Raw genomic sequence first — 20,335 nt, 5'->3', positions numbered from 1 at the left:
TGATACCGGGAAGGTGGGTTAGAAAGGGGGAACCGATTACAAGGGTCTACATATAATCTCCTCCCTGGGGGATGGACAATAGAAAAGTGGGTGAAAGAAGACATCAGACAGTGTAAGATATGACAAAAAAATAATAATTTATAAATTATCAGGGGTTCATGAGGGAGGGGGAAAAATGAGCTGATATCAAGGGCTCAAGTAGAAAGCAAATGTTTTGAGAATGATGATGGCAACAAATGTACAAATGTGCTTGACACAATAGATGTATGTATGGATTATGATAAGAGTTGTAAGAGCTGCCAATAAAATGATTTTTATATATATGGCTTGCAATCAATGTCATGAAACAATGTGTCTGAATTGTAGAATGGAAAGTGATTTGCTCTATATACTCTGACCCAATTCACAGTGAAAGGCTTAATTTTTTCTTCCTTAGCTTAAATATAAGTTTTCACTATACTGATTTTATGTTTCCTTGACAAATTGAGCCATGACTGTGGCTGTCAGGGGACTTCCCTTTAACTTGCACATACTGATCATTTACATTTGGCCTTACAAAAAGGTGAGTTGGCTTCCTGCAGAGTTTTTTGGTAGTTACGACTGTCAATTCTGGTTAGCTAGATTCCTAGCTCCACCACTCCCACCACCACCCATCTTGTAGGGGGTGGGGGTGGGGGCGATTGGTGCTTTCTCAACTTGTTGAAATGTCCAGTTATGCTGCTAACTTCACATGTCATACAGCTGTAATTGAAAGATATAAACTGTAGTCAAGACAGGCAGGAGAGGGAATAGTAATAAAGCTCACCTATGAATCCTGACCTAGCAGCATCAGGTTGTAGGCAAGGTTCTGTATCATGACCCTTGGTAATAGAGGAAGTGCAGTGCTTCCCTAAACCAATAGCCTAAATACCAGAGGCATTCTGATATAGTTCTTCCAAAATAGATTTACCATGTATATATTCGTGTATAAGCCTACCCGAATATCAACCGATGCACCTAATTTTACCATAAAAACTGCATTTAAAATGTACTGAAAAATTCCGTTTAAACACGAGTATATATGGTAAAATCCCTTCAGTCCGGCACTTTGGGATGTCTCCCAGTTTTGAAAGTCTATCCCTGCCATATTGTAATTTGCTGTCCCAGAATGCAATGGGGCTGTATGCATGCTACTGACCATAACTGCAGTTTTAATTGATAAACCCTTATTCACTCGATTTCATGTATATGCTATTTTGCCCTTTTCCTTTGTTTGTTCAACAAATGACACATCAAAACTTCAATTTTAAAACCATTTAACTAATATCTTTTTATTACAAGTAATAATGTTTTCATGAAACACTATAGATATGCCTATCAGAATCTTGTTGTCTAAGGGCAAGTAAAACAAATTCAGTAGTCCCTGGGTATTCTGAGTGCTAGGGATTTTTCTGTTACTTACTGGTCAGCACTTCAAAACCACCAGCTTCTCCTTGGGAGAAAGATGAGGCTTTCTACTCAAGTAAAGAGTTACAGTTCAGAAACTAATAGGGCCAATGGGTTCACAATGGGTCAGAGTCAACTCTTTGGCAGTGAGTGGGTGTGTTAGTCTAGGTACTTTGGAGAAACAAATCCATAGCAACTCATGTATAAGAGAGTTTTATGTAAAGAAAATGTGCATCGCAAAAACATCCCAACCCAGTGCTGCCCAAGCCCACAAGTCCAACATTAACCCATTAACCCAACACCAGTCCACAAAGTCCTCCACCTCACAAAACAGAGGCAATGATGCCGACTTAGGAGGAAAGCTGAGTCAGTGAATGAACAAGCATCTCAGCACTAGCAGGGGTCTCCACATGGCTGCTCCAGCACCCAGGGCTGCATCGGGATAGGTCCATGTAGCTTCTCCTTGGGGATGTCTTATAGGAAGTCAGTCTTGCAAGCTGAAGCAGGGAACTGCTAAAGCAGCTGCACCCGGTGCAACCATCACAAAACGAGACCCGAGAACTAGAAAGGCGAGGCTCACCACCCATTTATCCCTCTGCCTTTCAATTAGACCCACATGTGATTATCGGCCAGGTTGGCACAATTAACTAAATGAGTAAATGAGTGAGTGAGTGAGTCCCATCCTAAAACCAAGAAAATCAATGCCAATGCCATCAAGTCGATTCTAATGCATAGCAACCCTATAGGACAGAATAGAACTGCCCTTGTGGGTTTCCAAGACGGTAAGTCTTTTTTTTTTTTTTAAATCATTTTATTTGGGGCTCTTTATGGGAGTAGAAAGTCTCATCTTTCTCCCATTCATTGGCTAGTGGTTTGACTTGCTGGCGTGGGGTTGGCAGCCCAACTCCTCTACCAGTATTCCTCCAGTCCCTTCTTGGGCAGAGTGTAATGGCAGAACTTAGTACCTATAATCATTCAGAGGCTGTACATTTTTTAAAACCCTTTCACATGCCTTTTACCCAACTGTTAATTCCGTGATTTTTTTCATGCATTCAACATGCCTACACAACAAATACCAATATAGGAATCTCAAGTAGTTTTAATGTCATTGTGAAAAATGTTTGCATTTAAATTGAAGGTGTTTTAAAATATTATGTTTACACCTCTTCATCTTTATAGTTTATCCTAAATTTTATAGATTAGGAAAATGTTTTTAAACATTAGCATGAAGCACACTTATTGTAAGTAAGTAAGGTTTTTATGCCTTGCTACATTTCTAATCCAGGGGCCCTTGTGGCTCCGTGTTATGAGCTCAGCTGCTCACTGAAAGGCCAGTGGTTTGAAGATGTGACCATTTGCTTCCATAAAGAATTATACCTTGAAACCCAAGTGGGACAGTGCTTTGCCCCATCAGATTGCTGTAAGTTGGATTGACTGCATGGCAGTGAGTTTTGGCTTTATGTTAGAGCTCTTACAGGAATGTAATAATATTAAGTGTAGAAGTGATAAAGCAATATTCATACTGTTTTCAACAGTGGTCTCTAGATTAGATAAAAAGTATTGATATAATTTAATACTTAAGATTTGAATCAATCTATTTCTTTACAACAAATGGACCTTCTTATTTTCCAGAGCTTTTAGTCGCTGTGTTTCCCAAGTCTTTTTTCTGGAAAGTGCCTGTTTAGAGAAATTTAAGTTTTAATTTTATGTTCATAAACAGCATTGGTGACCAAATATATCTCAGTTTCTGTCCATATGTTGTTCTTAGTGACAGAAATCCCAAGAGAAATCCACAGAAGCCAAGAATTTCTCATTGTTTTAATGGAATTACGTGACTAAATCACTTGTGTCGACACCATTGGATAAAAATTAGATAAAAGTTATATTTAAGCTACCTATATAGAAGTCTCTGGAAATTTTAGTAACTATTTTATTTTAGGGGGTGGGGTGTAGAGAAAGAGTGCCAGTGTGCATCTGTGCACAAGAGGAAAATAAAATGTGGTTTAGTTTGCTAGACCCCTTAACCATACCTTCTAACATTAGGATACCCTGTATTTTTCTTCTTTTTTTTTTTTTTTAACATTTTATTAGGTGCTTATACAACTGTTATCGCAATCCATACACACATCAATTGTGTAAAGCGCATTTCTACATCGTTTCTCAAAACATTTTCTCTCCATTTAAACCCCCGACATTAGGTCCTCATTTTTCCCCTCCCTCCCCGCTCCCCCCTCCCGCATGAGCCCTTGATAGTTTATTAATGGGTATTTTGTCACCCTGTATTTTTCAAGAGCTAAGTTTTGCCTCTCAATAGGTATTCAAATAAAACACTGATAGAAATATTAATAATATCTTTCCACTCTTAACGCTAGGTCTTCAAGCATGAGCTAGCTTATTTGTTGACTGGAATTCTTGGAGCAGCAGTAGATTATTGGATCTTCCTTGGCCTTAAGATGGGTAGAAATGTGATGCGACACATGTCTGATGACTTAGGAAGTTACGTTTCCCTTTCATGCGATGGTAAGTGTGGTTGCATTGCTATGCTTTTTTAGACCCGTTCCAGAAATTGGTCTGGGGTTTCTTAGGCTGTCTGTAATTTTTAACACATGTTCATATGTAGCTTTCCTTAAAATAGTTTTATAAAATTCTGTGTGTGCATGCATAGAGTATTCATAAAAATAACAAAGAGGAAGATTATAGACACTTCCCATAATCATTTCTCTCTGGAAACTACCACTCTTTAAAAATATATTTCTTTTTGATATTCCTAAGGATATTTATGTAGTTGAGCAGTGTATATGTAATTTTGTAACTGAATTTTGCTGTAAACATGTGTGAACCTTCCCTCCATCATTATTTATTATTTTAAGATACTATTTTGGTGATTTCATCAAAATGGAAAATTTGTTAACTTGTAAAAATATATTTTGAAAACAAGTGGTTTAGATTTTAGATAATATTAATATGCTTTTCTTAATCCTATCATTTAAACGTTCACTAAGCCAGCCTAACCAAATAAAAATGCAATTACATAAATTTAAAATCAGTTTATGTTTTTATTGGTGAGAAAATTGTACTTTTAATGGATACTACTTTAGAATCTCACATGGTTAAAACTGTTTTTAATACCTTTAATATTTCTAATCATTAAAATTGAATGGAAAGCATTATCAGATTCAAATCTCAGTTGATAAAATATGAACAATCTCTTGATCTCTTCCTGTATGGATACCTAACCATATTAAAAACAGAAATCCTGACTCCAAATACTGAATCTGTAGTAAAGCCTTGCATTATTTTAGGTTGTATAACTGGTCAAAGCATATTCCCTTGATACTTCATGCTGGAATTTATCTTTTTTATCATAACTTAAGAAACTGCTTATATTTTTCCCCTTTGAATCAGATGTCTAACAATAAATGAGTAAGAGTGAAACAAAAGTGACTTCTTGATGTATCAATTTCACTTCTTCCTTCTACCATTATCTGCTCTAACCTTAAAGCTTCCTCTGAAATAACTGAGGGCGCAATGTTATTGACGCAGTGTGATGGCAGTGTTCATTTTCACAGGGCTCAGCTCATGAAGAGTTCTACCCAACTCATTTTTTTTATTGGGTTTTTTGGCTTCCCCCATTCTTTTTCGGACCTTTTTTCTTTTCTTCTTGTTTTTTTTTGCTTCTTTCCCCCCCAGCTTCCATTGCCTTGCCCTTTGTTATTTTTAATTCCGTTTTTTTTTTTTTTGGTTTTTTTTTTCTTGGTTTTCTTAACCGGAAGTTCTTCCATACCCCAACCAATTATTAATTAACCCCACCACCATTGCCAAACCGGAAAATTCCCATTTGGAAAAAAATTTTAGTTTTGAAAGCTGAAACAGCTTTAATATAGGTCAAAAGGGAGATCAAATAATAAAGTGTTACATTTTAACCTAACTGCTTCTCCCACATTTGACTTTACACAGCTTTCTGTCCAGAGCAAGGCTATTCACGTCCCTGGACTGTGGCCAGGGGCGATTCCCTGGAGGCTTGATCAATATGTCTACCAACTCTTTTGGGGCTTTACACTGAGAGAATTCTCTGTAAGACCTTGTCTGCAGCTTAAACCTCCATTGCCAATTTAGGAAAGATTTCAGTCTCTTTCTCCTTCCTTTTTTTTCTTTTTTCATTTTATGCTTTTTAAAAATCTCTTTCTCATTGAAGGGGTCCATGGGGGCAAACTAGAACCAGTCATGGCCTCTGTGGAGGAGGAGGGCAGGGCCCCCGAAGGGCCAAATCTAGAGCACGGCGGGGCTGGGGCAACCTTCAAATGTGACATATGTCTGGAGACTGCTCGGGAAACTGTGGTCAGCATGTGTGGCCACTTGTACCGTTGGCCCTGTCTTCATAAGTGGCTGGAGACACGTCCTCAGCGGCAAGAGTGCCTAGTATGCAAAACTGGGATCAGCAGAGAGAAGGTGGTCCCACTTTATGGGCGAGGGAGCCAGAAGCCCCAGGATCCCAGATTGAAAACCCCACCCCGCCCCAGGGCCAGCGACCTGCTCCTGAGAGCAGATGGGGGGGTTCCAGCCATTTGGTGATACTGGGGGCTTTCACTTCTCATTCAGTGTTGGTGCTTTTCCATTTGGCTTCTTCACCACCATCTTTAACACCCATGAGCCTTTCCATCAAGGTACAGGTGTGGATCTGGGACAAGGCCACCCGGCCTCCAGCTGGCAGGATTCCCTCTTCCTATTTCTCACCATCTTCCCCTTTTTCTGGCTCCTCAGTATTTGAGCTGTGTCTCCTTCCTGCCCACCTCCAGCCAGAGTAAAATCAGTATTGGGATCCCAGCTGACCCTCCTGGCCCTTGACCCTCTCCCCTAACTCCTCCCCCCTCTGCTTCTGACATGGCCATTTTATATCCAGCAGGATGATATTTGGTTAACCCTGTTAACAATAATTTAATATAATCTATCACAGCTAAATCATATAATCTACTCTTTCAGTATTGCCCCTACTTTCTCTTTCCCAGGAAAGACCCAGCCAAATGATTGATTGGTAGTTTGAACCCACCTACAGGTGCCTTGGAAAACAGGCCTAGTGATGCGCTTCTGAATGATCAGCTCCTTCAGAACCCTCTAGAACAGCTCTCTGGACATTGGGTCACCAGGAGTCAGAATCTGTTCAGTGACAACTATCGACAACACTGCATGTCATACACCAGTGGGCGTACTTTCTTTACACATTTTCTGAATAGCCCTTACTTTAAAGCAGGGCACAGTTGTAGTTCTCCGTTTTTAAACAGCAAGTTTAAACCCAGGAAGTTTGAACCTGACTGATTGGGCTAAAACTAGACCTTAATGTTACTGTTACAGTCCTCTACAAACTGAGTGGTAGCTTTGCTCCCCAGGGTCTGTATTTGATCACTAATATTTAAAAATCCAGATTAGATTAAATTATATCCCTGCTTGGAAGTAGGTCTCACCCTTCACTTAACACTTTCAGCCACCACCACCACACCACACCACACCCCAACCCCTCCTTTACAGGCACCACTGGTTTCCTTAGGCTTCAAATTATTCCATGGATAAGCAGTCTTTACATGTCAACATATATTTCTAAAAATCGTTCAATCTAATATCTTCTTAATAGTTTCTTGTTCTTAATACAGCTTGATTTTTAAGGCTTGTCAAGAGAGAGAAATCAAGTGAGTAATTTATCTGTAAGAGGGCAATAACTTTTCTGTAACTAATATTAAAGAGTTGGTAGAACACTATACTTTAGAACCAAGTCTATTAATGCCCTTCTTAGCAATATATTAATGAAGAAATTTGTAAGTTATTGTTTAAAGCACTTTTGGGGGGTCTTTTTTTTCTGTGGATATTCCCTTTTTTCTTTTAAAAAATTTTTCAAATTGTTGTCCAACACAATTACGATATTTATTTATTTATCCTAAGTCATTAGCAAAGATGTTAAAATTTGGTCATTATTTAACATCCAGTTCAAGATTTTGGTCCTCTTCTCTCATCTATGGCAAATTGGATATTTTGGGTTTTCCTAGTTTAAACGTGCAAAATTCACATGGTGACAGTCTACCCCTTCCTCACTTATTGGCACAGTTGGGGGTCCAAAGATTAGGTCATTATGTGAGGAAAGGAGGACACGGAAGCAGCCTATACAGAAGTAGCCCTGGGCCCCAGGACTACTGTGTTCCCATCAACACTGCTCTGAGCCCCAAGATTATGCTGTTGGGGCTGGTGTTCCAGGGAACCTGATTTGCAGCATCTGGAATTCAAAGCGGAGGAGGAGCTCAGCAGCCCAGTTAGCAGAGGAGGAGTAGTCTGGCTTCTGCTGCAGCCTCCAGACCTTGAATTACCCCTAGCACTCTCCCACTGCATTACTGGGTCTCTCCTGAGCACTTGAGTATAGAAGGGAACTACAGCAACAACCTCCCCTACTAGACCCGCCTAGACCCTCGAGCCACTTGCAGCCTCATCGCTGAAGGGTTTCCCTCAAAAGCCATCTCAGTCAACTTTCTCCTGAACAGCTGCTACCATAGCTCTGGCAGTGGGCATGGGACCAGCGGGAGCCCTTCTAGGGCTGGCTGCCTGAGCTGCAAGCCTCACAAACATGGGTGGCTCCAGGAGTGGCTGGACTTGGGAGGGAAATCCAGGTCAGTGCACAAAATAGTTGGAACGTAGATGTTTCACTGTTGCTGTAAATGCCAGGTAGCTGGACAGTTGATAAATGAGGCATCGATGTACTCAGATTCATCTTTGCGGTTCATTTCAGTTAAGTAGAATTGGTTTTGTAGAATATTAAGGAGGAGGTAAGTAAAATGCTCTCTCCTTCCATCAGCTCTCCTGTTCACCTGTCCCACATAAATGGCTTTCTCTTCTGTTTCTAACCACTTTGGATAGACACACAAAAGAAAGTTTTCTTAGATCTTATGTATTTTAAGGTCAAACTATATAAAACGTATTTTTTCATACTTCTTTAGAATTCCTGTTATAATGGTCTCGTGGGCTGCTGTTTTTAGTTTGTTTTTTTTCTGTAAAGTGTCCAATAGTGAATCATTTGGGTTGTAAAGGACTGCCCCAGCGGCTCAGTTGTGCCTTTGTCGTGAGAAGGCAGCCACACACAAAATGTACACCAATGTGCATGACTTCACCCACTAAAATTTTACTCATAGCAATGCAGCCATAGTTTTCCAACTATTCCAGCCCTTTAATCGCTTTTATTTTTCTGTTTAATTCCTTCAGACTTCTCTATCAACTATCTTAATGCCTTTTCAGATTTATATGAACTTCTTCTATGAGTATATATTTTTATCACACCTCAGTCAGAATGTTTCTATCCCTTTCATATATAGTGGAGAGAGAAAACAAAATACCGTCTTTGGCCTTAGGAGCTTTTAGTGCGAGAGACAGAAGATGAATTTATATAAATACATCATCTTTAAAATGATGGGAAGTGCTAGGTGTTGTAGTGAGAAAAATTAGGTGTTATGAGAGAGCGGAGAACCTAGTTTTTATTGGGTTTCTTAGAAAACAAAGGATAAGTAAAAGGTAGGCAAGTCAGAGGGATGTCCCAACCAGAAGACACATCAGTTAGCAGAACTTAGAACGGAGTCAACTTCTGGTGCATTGCTAATAGTACATCAAGAGGAAGCGTGGCCATAATAAAGTTCATCTTCTGGACGCTGTTTATATTTTGAGCTGTAAGGTTTTGCTGAGAGGGCTGTCCTGTGCATGGAAGGATGTTTACTAGCATCCCTAACCTTTCCAACTAGATACAATAGCGCTTTCCCTCACCAATTGAGAAAACCGAAAGTGTCTCTTCTCTGTTAGCTGTCTTTGAGTCTTGTCCACATGACAACCTATGAATGAAATGCTGCCCAGTTCCCCACCAGCCCCATGATGGCTTGTGGCTTGGACCATTGTCACCCGAGACCCTCAAACCAAAAAAACCAAACTCACTGCCACAGTGCTGACTCACAGCGCCCCCTTGTGGGTTTCCAAACTGACTTTACTAAAGTAGAAAACCCAGTCTTTCTCCCTTTGGTTTCAGACTACTGCTGGTTTGGAACTGTCGACTTATAGCGACCTTATAGGACAGAATAGAACTGCCTCTTTGGGTTTCTGAAGCTATAAGTCTTTACAAGAAAGAAAACCTCATTTTTCTCTCCAGGAAAACTGTTGACCTTGCAGCTCAACATGTAACCCACTGCACCACCTGCAATCCCCAAAATCTCTAAGAACTCTGCCTCTAACTAGGGAGATCTGTCTGCAAGAGTGTTATGGATAGAATGCGCTCTATGGGCTCTTGCAAAGTGTGAAGCACTGTGGTGCAATAACTCATGTGTAAGCTATATATATTGTATGTGTGCCTTATGTGGGCATGTTACTATATGTGAAAATTATAACAATCATTGCTCTTACATTTTCATCTAATCTGGTGAATTAAACATTTTTAAAATTCTTTTCTGTCATTTATTATCTTCATTTTGCTATTTTTATGGGCTTTTTGGTTCTTTATTCCCTCTAATCCACCTTCTTGTATATCAAAACTTTCTATTTTGGTTTTTTGTTGTGTTTTTTTTTTTTAGTTTTAGCTTATTTAATAACCTATACTGAATATTAACATAAGGTTCATAACATTGCCTACATTACTTGGGAAAGAGTTGGTCCACTCTTTAACCACTTTCAGTTTACATGATGTGCAGTTCTATGTTACTGGGGTTCTTAAGCTTTCTGAAAGGAAGGTATTTGAGGCATTTGGTGAGGTTTCTGCTGTTGTTTTTCATTTAAAATTATAACTCCTCTCGATTGTAGAATGGGTACAGACTTCTAAGGAAATCATACAGACACTATAGCTTTATTTTTCTCTGTGTGGCTTTCTCCATCCACTGCAGTGATCAGATTCAAAGGTGCAGTCAGAAGAGGGTTTCTAACTTCTTCCTTCCCTTCAGTTCCAGACTGATCATTGCAAGTGAAATATTTCAGTGCTCACTTAAAAACGAAGTACTGGTTTTCCAAAGGAGTAACTCTCTTGTAAGAGATCTTTAACAAAATGGCAAGCATAGTGAGTGTTAAAATTCTATTTATATTTGTTTATTCCTATTTAGCTATACCATATGTAGCCATTTTAAGGCTTATATTTTCATTAATGAAAAGCAATTATTTTCAAATGTGAGAGCATTTAAAAGAGGGATTTTCTCTTGAAAGACAAGAAATAAAAATAATTGTGTTTATTGTTGTTGTTTAAGATTATGTGGATAACTTATTTGTATAAAGCCAAAACCCAAACTCAGTGCCATTGAGTCAATTCCAACTGATAGCAACCCTATAAAGACAGAGTAGATAGGACTGCCCCGTGGGTTTCCCAGACCGTAACTCCTTACAGGAATATAAAGCCTTGTCTTTTGACCACACAGAGGCTGGTGCTTCTCGGACTGCTAGCCTTACGGGTAGTAGCCCACCACGTAACCATTACCTACCAGAGCTCCTCTTATTTGTATATGAATTGTCAATTGAATAAATCAAATCCACTGAGGAAAAATGGTCTCTAGAAAGAAATGGTATAGGATGTAATAACTGTAGTTGTTTCTCTTGTTTCTACAGACTTTTCTTCACAGGAATTAGAAGTCTTCATCTGTTCATTTTCCTCCTCCTGGCTGCAAATGTTTGTGGCAGAGGCGGTCTTCAAGAAGCTGTGCATACAGAGCTCCATCAGCATTGCTTCTGAGCCCCTCTCGCTTCAGAAAATGGTAAACGCCTCTGTATTCTAGTGCTTTTTATTTCTATCAAGTGAGTGTGGAAATTAAGTTTTGTAAATGTTCTTACTCAATTTTTAATATAGGACATTTATTATTAGATCTTTTAAACCCCCATAAGACCTTGTAACTTTTTTACATCAGGGATGGCATAATTAGTGAAAAGTTTTAATTTAATTTAATTTGGCAATAATTAAGGATTCATCATAAAAAAAAATAGTACAAAAACCTTGTTTCATCATCACTTGCAATAGTGTGTAAGATTGTGATTTTGAATGTTTTAAAGCTCCAACGAGGGGAGGGGAGGGGGCGCGGTGCCAAAAAAAAAAAAAAAAAAGCTCCAACGAATTCTTCAACAAATGAGAAATTCACTTGTTTATTGGTCAGGTTCAGAATTTTTTTTTTTTTTTTTAATAACAGTTCTTGCCTTTAAGGCTTCTGCACTTTCGAGACTACTTGTATTTCCATGCTTGTTTTCTCTTGTTGAAAAAATGCATTATCAAATAGAAATGACAGATACCAGTTGCACCTATGTTAGATGTTCTTCTATAAAAGACTATGCAAAAGAATCATAAGCTGGTCCTAAAATTAATTTCAAAATGCTGTACTGCATTGAAATAGAATTAGAAAAAATTATGGATTTAAAGATGCCCCTGCCTGTGATCTTGATTTAATGGTATAATTCTTCACATTTATGTAGAATGGCAACTATAAGGACACAACTGAGAAAATATGATCGAATTCAAAATGATGATATGTATAAAATAATATCTTTTTCCTGCTTCCTAGATCTCTGTAGTTGAGAAAGCAATATAATATTATTTTGCAACAGGTATATTCCTATTTGCCAGCATTGGGGAAAACTGGTATGCATGGAGTTGGAAAGATGCAGGTACCAAGGAAAGTAGGACAGCGGCCTCGCATTGAATCTCCGAGGGCCTTGCTGATGCTGAATGGTGCTATACAGAAACAAGTTGAAGGAGTGCCGGAGTTAGCGTAAGTGGTGCTTATATACCAACTGTGCTTTGGAGTAAAGCTCTTTTTTCTGGTACATGTTTTAAAAGCTTCATGGTCATTTGTGATGCTGTCTATCAGTTACACAGATTAGCAGACAACCCAGTTTAGACTGTCAGTATGCACAAGCAATGTTTTCTCATTCTACAATACAAGAAAAATACTTTGTCTATTCAAGTTAAGTGTTTCCCCAAAGAAGTAAAACCCTTCGTCAAGTTAGTGCTTTACTTGAATAATGGTGATAGGTGCACACTGTGGCTAATGAAATTAAAGATACTGAATTGTACTCTTACAAATGGTTAGAATGGCAAATGTCCATTTTTTACCATGCAAGAGTAGAAAGCCAAATCTTTCTCCCATAGCAGCTGGTGCATTCCAGCTGCTAATCTTGTGGTTAGCAGCCCACTGTGTAACCACTACTCCACCAGGGCCCCTTGAAGTTGTGTTAGATACTTTATTTAAACTGTTCTACTAACTTCCCCAGATGAGGAGCTTCCTCTGAATTCTGGTTTAGCTCCTAATAAGCCAGTTTTGAGGGGAGGGAAATGTAATATCATCATTTGATCTCCTTTTTTACCCATTAAAAGTTGTTTCAGCATTTCTTCTGAGCCACTCTATCTTCAGAAAATGGCAAAACACCACTTCTTTTTTAAGTGTACGAGAAATACACATGGATTTCTCCAGTGAGCCCCCCTGACCTGAGACTCGGGGTGTGACGAGCCTTGCTGTCATGCAGAGTGCATTGGAGAGTGGATTGCTGCAGGTGCAGTTAGGTTAAAATTGAACACCTTACCATTGGATCGATCTCCCTTTGGCTCGTTTTAAATATGTCATAGTTTTTAATATTTTCTCTTGCTTTTCAGTTGAGGTTTTTCCTCTGTCTTATTTTGTTCCTATTCTTAGTTTTGTTGTTGTTTACTTTTGTATGGCTGACTGGATTGATGGTTTCTTGAGGATATGGCAGGGGAGATTGGGGGAAATGGGGGGCTAAAAACAATGAGTACAAGAAAGAAGAAAATGTTCTAAAATGTATTGTGGTAATGATTGCACAACCCTTCTTGATATGGTTAAACTATTAAATTGTATGATATGTGGATTATGTGCCAATAAAATAGTTTAAAATTTTTTTTTAAACTGATCTATTAAGCTTAGAAAGCCTGAGTTCTGAGAGGGAAGAAGAGAATAAGGTAAGAATAAGAATGGAGAGTAAAAGTCTGCATCCTGCTCTTAGCTTTTCACTCTCTTCTTCTCTTTACTTAGTTATTCATGTGCAGGAACTTCACTGGTAGTTATGGGTATGAGGCTTAATAAAATGAAAACTAATTCATTATATATTTTTTTAATCAGTTGGAATATATTTGTTTCTATCAGTTGGAATGTATTTAAAAATAGAAAGCATTGCATGACAGACTATGAATAATTAAGATGGTTTGGACACTCTAATTCACAACCATGCAGTCAATGCTGACATACAACAACCCTGCAGGACAGGGTAGAACTGTCCCTTGAATTTCTAAGGCTGTAACTGTTTATGGGAGATAGAAAGCCCCGCCTTTCTCCCATGGAATGGCTGATGATTTTGAACTGCTGACCTTAAAGATCGCAGTCAAATGCATAACCACTATGCCACCAGGGTTTCTCAAATGAAGATTAGGTTTTAAAAAAACCCAAAATGCCCTTCACCTTCTAATGCATGCTGGCATGCCTTGTTGCAAAAACAAGCCTTCATTATGTCTTTGTTTCCTTTCAGAGAGCGGAATCTTACTAAATGTTCCTCATCATTAAAAAGATTGAAAAAGAAGTCAGAAGGAGAATTGTCATATTCTAAGGAGAATTGCCCCTCTTTAGTTACAAAGATGAATTTTCACAAGACTAATCTAAAAGGTATTCCAAGTCTTTAAATTGATTTATGCTAAGCACTTTCTGTGGTTGTAGTCAATACTTGCAACTTGAATGTACTTGCCCTGATGAATACTTGAACTTAAATATTGGACTAGGTCCAGGGAATATATTTTTGGATAGCATATTATTTTCTTGAATTGCTGCTAACACAAAGAAAATAGCCATTTAATACACACAGTAATAGAGTTTCCCCTGCACTTTCTCTCTATACCTCTCCAAATACTCGGCCCCATGTGTAGCATGTGTTGAGCTCACTCTAGACTTGCCCGCCTTACATTTCTAATCCATGTCAACCTGTGCTGCCTAGAATCAGTGCCTTCTGATTTGAAAGTATAATTCAGTCTTCATCCCTTTCAGCCCTAGACATTTTGTGAACAAAGAGTGGGGAGTAGGTCATGTTGCATAGCTGTGTTAAGCATATGGACTCTTTTCTTCCAGGCACTGAGCCCAGACTCTGAAATGTGTTTGGCTTTTGCTTCTAACCGTACTGGAACCTAAGTACCTAAAGGATAAATAAACCAGAATAGTGTTGTATTAATTCACTCTGGCACCTTTTCCACTTAGATAACCTCTCAGTTCACAAGCACAAAAGTACCTAGCCAGGGTAAACTCCTGAGTCTCTTTTGTGTGGGAGCTGAATTGTGTTCGTAAAACACATATGCTCACCATTATGATGACGCTCATGGAAGTCGTGTCACAGAGGTCTTAATAGTTCAGCATGATGTAAGTTCATAATTGCACAGTACAAGTTCTGCTCAAAATGTGAATAATGGATTAGGTGAGAACTCGGATATTAACTTTACAAATCTGTATCCTTTTTCTTTGTTTTGTTGCTTCAGAATGTAAAATGAATATGAATGACTTTAGGCTGACTAGCAGAAGGGACTGGGAGGAGGGAGAGAATTGAGAAATAGTCTAGAGCAACTTCAAGTGTGTTTCTTTACATGCAAAAGAAACATCGTGGTAGAAGTTACAGAGATATTCAGTAAAACCAAATACTGCAATGTATGTTACTTAGTATTTTATAGCAAGAAAGAATATGATTCAGTATCTCATTTGTTTCCTAAGCAATGTATTAGAAGTTTTTTAATGCCCCATATCATCAAATCAATACTTCTATTTTATTACTTTTGGTTATAACAGAGTTATGGGCTAAATTTTAGCTACCATGCACTAATTGCATTCTTCCTAGAAAGAGCAGACCTTAAAACCTTTCCATTGTATTTGTCACCCTGCTCAGCTTTAAATGGTACTAGAATTTTTCTGTGTGTATGTGTGTGTGTGTTTATATTAAGATTCCTTCATTTCTCCCTCTCTGTGCTGCTGTAGTCAAGCCAGACAGCCTATTGAGAAGCAGCAAACCATCTGTTAATGGATTTGAAGTTCTGAATTATACTTGAGTGTGTAGAAGCACTCGTGCTTAGCCAGAAACATTCATTTGAATTAAGCTATAAATGCTGCGTAAAAAAGAGCCATACATTTAACGTAGGTTCATGAATAAATTTAAGAGAGGGCAATTGCACTCGAAACTTTTATTGCTCTAAAACCCAGTATTTTTGGTGTTCTCTGATCATTTGGGGGTTTTATCGTGGGATTGAAGCTGTAAACCCTGAACCAGGGGAGACAATGCCTGTGCTAAACCTTTTGCAGTAAAGTCTCATTTCTGAATTGCTGATAGAACAGAAGCTCTTGGATTGGAGAAGTTCCCGCCCCCCACCCCCATTCCACCCACCCTCCTTTTTTTTTTTTAAATACAAGAGAGGTTTAAACCAGTCAAAAGGAAAACTCAATAAATAATTTTCTGGCATGGGGCCACATCTCCTAGTTCATGCTCTTTGATTATTTTCTTTAGTTGATATCTGTCTTCTCTGGAATAATCTATTAATTTTTTATGGCAGGAGAAACAGCCCTGCATAGAGCTTGCATAAATAACCAAGTGGAGAAATTGATTTTTCTTCTCTCTTTACCAGGAATAGACATCAATGTTAAAGGTAAGCTCTAAATCTTTGTGGTCTAATGCAATGTCTTAATATTAGTGATATTAAATAGGTAAATGTCAACATTAAGAAAAATCAACGTAAGCTTATCTAGGCTACCTGGGAAATATCACCATAGCGCAATCAAGAAATCCATGATATATTCATTTGTAGCTTGTTAGAAACCTTTTCTGGTGTCCATATTTTGGTTTGATTCCAACACAAATATGCTTAAATTGTTTTCAGTGGTTTATTTTGTTTTCTCCAAAGTAGAATGATAGGGGAGGTATTTTTTTATCCTTTTTATATATAAAGCAGCTAGAAATTATGCTGATAAAAGAAATAGACTATCAGTACGTTACTGTCCAAAGTCCTACTTTTCTGCTGTTTTTTAAAACTTGCCTTGATTTCTAATTTAGACAATGCTGGCTGGACGCCTTTGCATGAAGCTTGTAACTATGGCAACACAGTGTGTGTCCAGGAAATTTTGCAACGTTGTCCAGAGGTAGATCTGCTCACTCAAGTGGACGGGGTGACTCCTTTGCATGATGCACTGTCAAACGGACATGTAGAAATTGGCAAGCTGCTGCTCCAGCATGGGGGTGAGTGCTCTTATGCTAAACTGGTTTTGATAAATTATCCGGTTTTACCTCTGATGAATTCCTCAGAGGTAGATAACAATTTATATTTAAGATCTATAAGGAAAGATGCCTTGATTGTATATTAATGAAAGAGTAAGGATAAAATGTCTGCCCAGATGTAAGCATATTTTATTAGAAGGGATAAAAGCCTTTTCATAATCTGCATTTATTGTATTATTAAGCCTATTTAAGTCATTATCTGAGAATGTATTTTTGAATTGAGTTTGTTGGTTTTTAATATTAATACTTTTATTTAAAGCATATGATGCCTTGGTGAACCAGCTATTTGTAAAAGCTTTTTAATAAATGAATGTACATGCTCAATTGTGATTACTTGGATTTTTTATTTTTGTTTCATTTTCTGTATAAACTGCTAACTTGATTAATTGTATTTTTTATGAGTTATTTTTTATAGACCATAAAAATGATATCTTGGAATATCTCTTTTTCATTCACATTTTGTAGGCGATTAATTTAAAGTAGGAAGCTTTTCAGTGGTAATAACGGTTGAACAGGGGTTGTGTGAAGGAAGCAACTTGAGTTTAATATTTACTTACTGCTCTTTCTGCTCATTTTTTCTCTCTCTGTCAGCAAATACTTTTATAGTGGCATTTTTTTATCACTAAGACGATTAATATAAATTGTATCCTAAAATGTACTCATGTGGTTTGTATTTTTAAAGTGAGATAACGTGATTAGCTTATAATATAGAAACAAAAGATATGTATGCATTTCTTGTTGCTTTTATTTATGCTCATTTCAACTCAGAATCTGACCTAATTTTTTCCTGTAATTTAAGCTATTTGATTGTGCATAAAAATAAATGTGCTTTATTTAGATGTCTTTTGTTTTCTATATTAAAATACTATATACATATGTAAAGAAGACTGTATAGCACGGTCGCATAAGGTATTTGGTTATTTATAATCTTCTCCTGCCCCCTAAAGGCCTAGGGTGTCTATTTTACTGACACTGTTAAATAATCCCATGGTAGTTTTCATTTTTTCTACTTTTTGTTTAAGTGTTATATGTTTGGTAGACCATAAAGATCTGTCTTCTGAGTATTTTTATTTTTGTACTCAACCATGTATCTGTTGAATCAAGCTGGTATTGGGGCTTGTTTCAAAATGGTCAAAGTGATGTAACAGCCATTATGGTATGAAGTTCCGCTCCTGCTTGGTGAGGGGCCTCCAACAGCCAGTGTGAAGGGTTCTAGGACCTTTAGTAAAAAATAGTAAATGGGTGAGTTTCATTTCCTGAGAATTGAACCTACTTCTACTGTTATCAAAGTCCTTAGTCATTTTTTGAGTACCTGACAAATGGTTTGATACCATCATTGTAACTGTTATGTATGTATTGTGAGTCATTTAATCTTGAATAATCATATTAAGAATTTTTTTATGTCCTTGAAATCTTTGTTTACTTTAATCCTCTGGCCAGAGCTTTGTGGTTTGTTTTGTTTGGGGGTTTGTTTATTTTTTTAAGGAGTAACTTGAGATATTTTTGTTAATGTTTGTTTCGAAATTCTAGCACAAAGAAAAGGGACCTAATATTTCCATAAATTACCTATTAGTCAGATGAGAGGGCCTCAAAAATATGAGGAAAACAGAATTTTAAAATACTATAATTTTTCTAGGAACCTTTTGAAAGCCTCCTTGTATATGAAGGTTTATCATTTATATTAAATCTATGTTGTGCAGGCCACTAAATATGCCTGATCAGAGTTGTCATTAGGCATTTTATCATCTATAATCTGTTACGTCTCTGACTGTAGGGTCTATGTTATAAGAGAGCCCCTTGATTGTCTGCTCATTGTCATCATATATCCTGTAGAGCTTTTTTTTTTTTTAATACTTTTATTGGGACCGCTTACATCTCTTAGCACAATCCATACAATCATCCAGTGTGTCAAGCACATTTGCACATATGCTGCCATCATCATTTCAAAGCATTCTCTTCCTACTTGAGACCCTGATATTAGCTCCCTATTTCTTCCCCCTCCGTCCCCCACCCTCCTGCCCTCCCTCAAACCCTTGATAAGTTATAGATTATTTTTTTCATATCTTATATCATCCTTCGTCACCCCTCACCTACTTTTCCATTTTTTTGTCCCCCTGGGAGGGGGTTCTAGGTTGATCCTTGTGATCAATTCACCCTTTTTCCCCCTCCCCTCCCCTAATCCTCCTGGTATCTCTGCTCTCATTGTTGGCCCTGTGTTGCGGGCTCTTGTCTATAGCAGTGGACATGTTCTAATCTAATCCGATTTGTAAGGTAGAATTGAGGTCATGATAGTGGAGTGAAGGAAGCACCAAAGAACTAGAGGAAAGTTGTGTGTTTCATTGGTGCTATACTGCATCCTGACTGGCTCATCTCTTCCCTGTGACCCCTCTGTGAGGGGATGTCCAATTGTCTACAGATGGGCATTGGGTCTCCACTCCATCCCCCACCCCACCCCACCCCCATTCACCTTAGGTATGATTTTATGCTGGGTCTTAGATGCCTGGTACTTGATCCCATTGACACCTCATGATCACACAGGCTTGTCTGCTTCTTCCATGTGGGCTTTGTTGCTTCTGAGCTAGATGGCCACTTTGTTTATCTTCAGGCCTTTAAGACTGCAGATGCTATATCTTTCGATAGCCTGTAGAGTATTTTTAATGGCAATATGAATAAAAAATGACAGGGTTTGACTGACAAAGTAGTAAGTACTTCTGTACCTTGACATGTGATCTAATACTGAGTCATAATTTAGCCCCTGCCACACCCTTTACTGCCAATGGACTAAGATCTATCTCTAGTACTTCCTTGGTAGGTGATTAGATGTGTTTAGGTTGGGTGAATATGATCCAGAACAATTAACATACAACTATTTGTGAATCAATTAATTGTACTAAAAGTTAACCATAAGTAAGGGTCAACTGAAATAAATATTTCTATTGTCAGACTCACCCACCAGCCATGGGGGTGGGGGGAGCGGTACTATATGTTCCTCTTGGCAGTACCATAAGATAAAAATCCATAATATTCTTTCATCCCCCCCCCCCAACCCCCCAATTTTTTATTGTAAAGTAAGTAGAGGTTTACATTTTGGGTCATCAACTTTATATTCCACAATTTACTAATGACCCCACCCCAATAGTGTACCCTTCACCCACTTGTTGATTTTGAGCCATGGGATCCTGTAGGACAGAGTAGAACTGCTTTTTTGGATTTCCAGGGCTCTAAATTGCCACAGGAGCAGCAAGCCTCATCTTTCCCCTCAGAGCAGCTGGTGGAGGCCACCCAGACAGACTCTTATGCAGAATTTAAAGGAACAATATTTAGTTCAGTTGAGCCCTGGTTGCATAGTGGTTATGAGCTGAGTGCTGGGTTGCTAACTGCAAGGCCAGCAGTTTGAAACTGCCTCAGGAGAAAGTAGTATTCTGGTAAAGGAGTACAGTCTCCAAATGGCAGTTCTCCCCTGAGAACACTGAAACTTATTTAAAAATAAATTGACAGTTTAGAAAGTTTTATAAAAGCCTTCTTCCTCTTCCCTTCTCCCTCCACCTTATTTATACAATGGTACTTCAGAAAGCTCCTCAAAATACACTGTCTTTGTGGGGTAGGTGGTCACACAATGATGGTTTTT

At 38.2% G+C, this 20,335-nt stretch overlaps 1 protein-coding gene and 1 pseudogene across 2 annotated transcripts in view; both read left to right on the top strand.

Moving 5' to 3' along the window:
- SLF1 (SMC5-SMC6 complex localization factor 1) overlaps nt 1-20,335 on the top strand; it is a 77,985-nt gene that overhangs the window by 54,546 nt on the left and 3,104 nt on the right. For both annotated transcript variants that reach the window (XM_045285317.1, XM_045285316.1), the window contains 6 exons: nt 3,798-3,945; nt 11,023-11,168; nt 12,007-12,170; nt 13,939-14,072; nt 15,989-16,081; nt 16,486-16,668. In XM_045285317.1, coding sequence (XP_045141252.1) covers nt 3,798-3,945; nt 11,023-11,168; nt 12,007-12,170; nt 13,939-14,072; nt 15,989-16,081; nt 16,486-16,668 — 868 coding nt within the window. The remainder of the gene's footprint in view (nt 1-3,797; nt 3,946-11,022; nt 11,169-12,006; nt 12,171-13,938; nt 14,073-15,988; nt 16,082-16,485; nt 16,669-20,335) is intronic.
- LOC101653654 lies at nt 5,650-6,193 on the top strand (annotated as a pseudogene).

The sequence above is a fragment of the Echinops telfairi genome, unplaced genomic scaffold, assembly GCF_000313985.2.
Source record: "Echinops telfairi isolate 266 unplaced genomic scaffold, ASM31398v2 ScPeMD7_7469;HRSCAF=8507_1, whole genome shotgun sequence".
Classification (NCBI taxonomy): Eukaryota; Metazoa; Chordata; class Mammalia; order Afrosoricida; family Tenrecidae; genus Echinops; species Echinops telfairi.
Note: the sequence above shows the minus strand (reverse complement) of the source record. Positions and strands in the feature narration are given on the sequence as shown.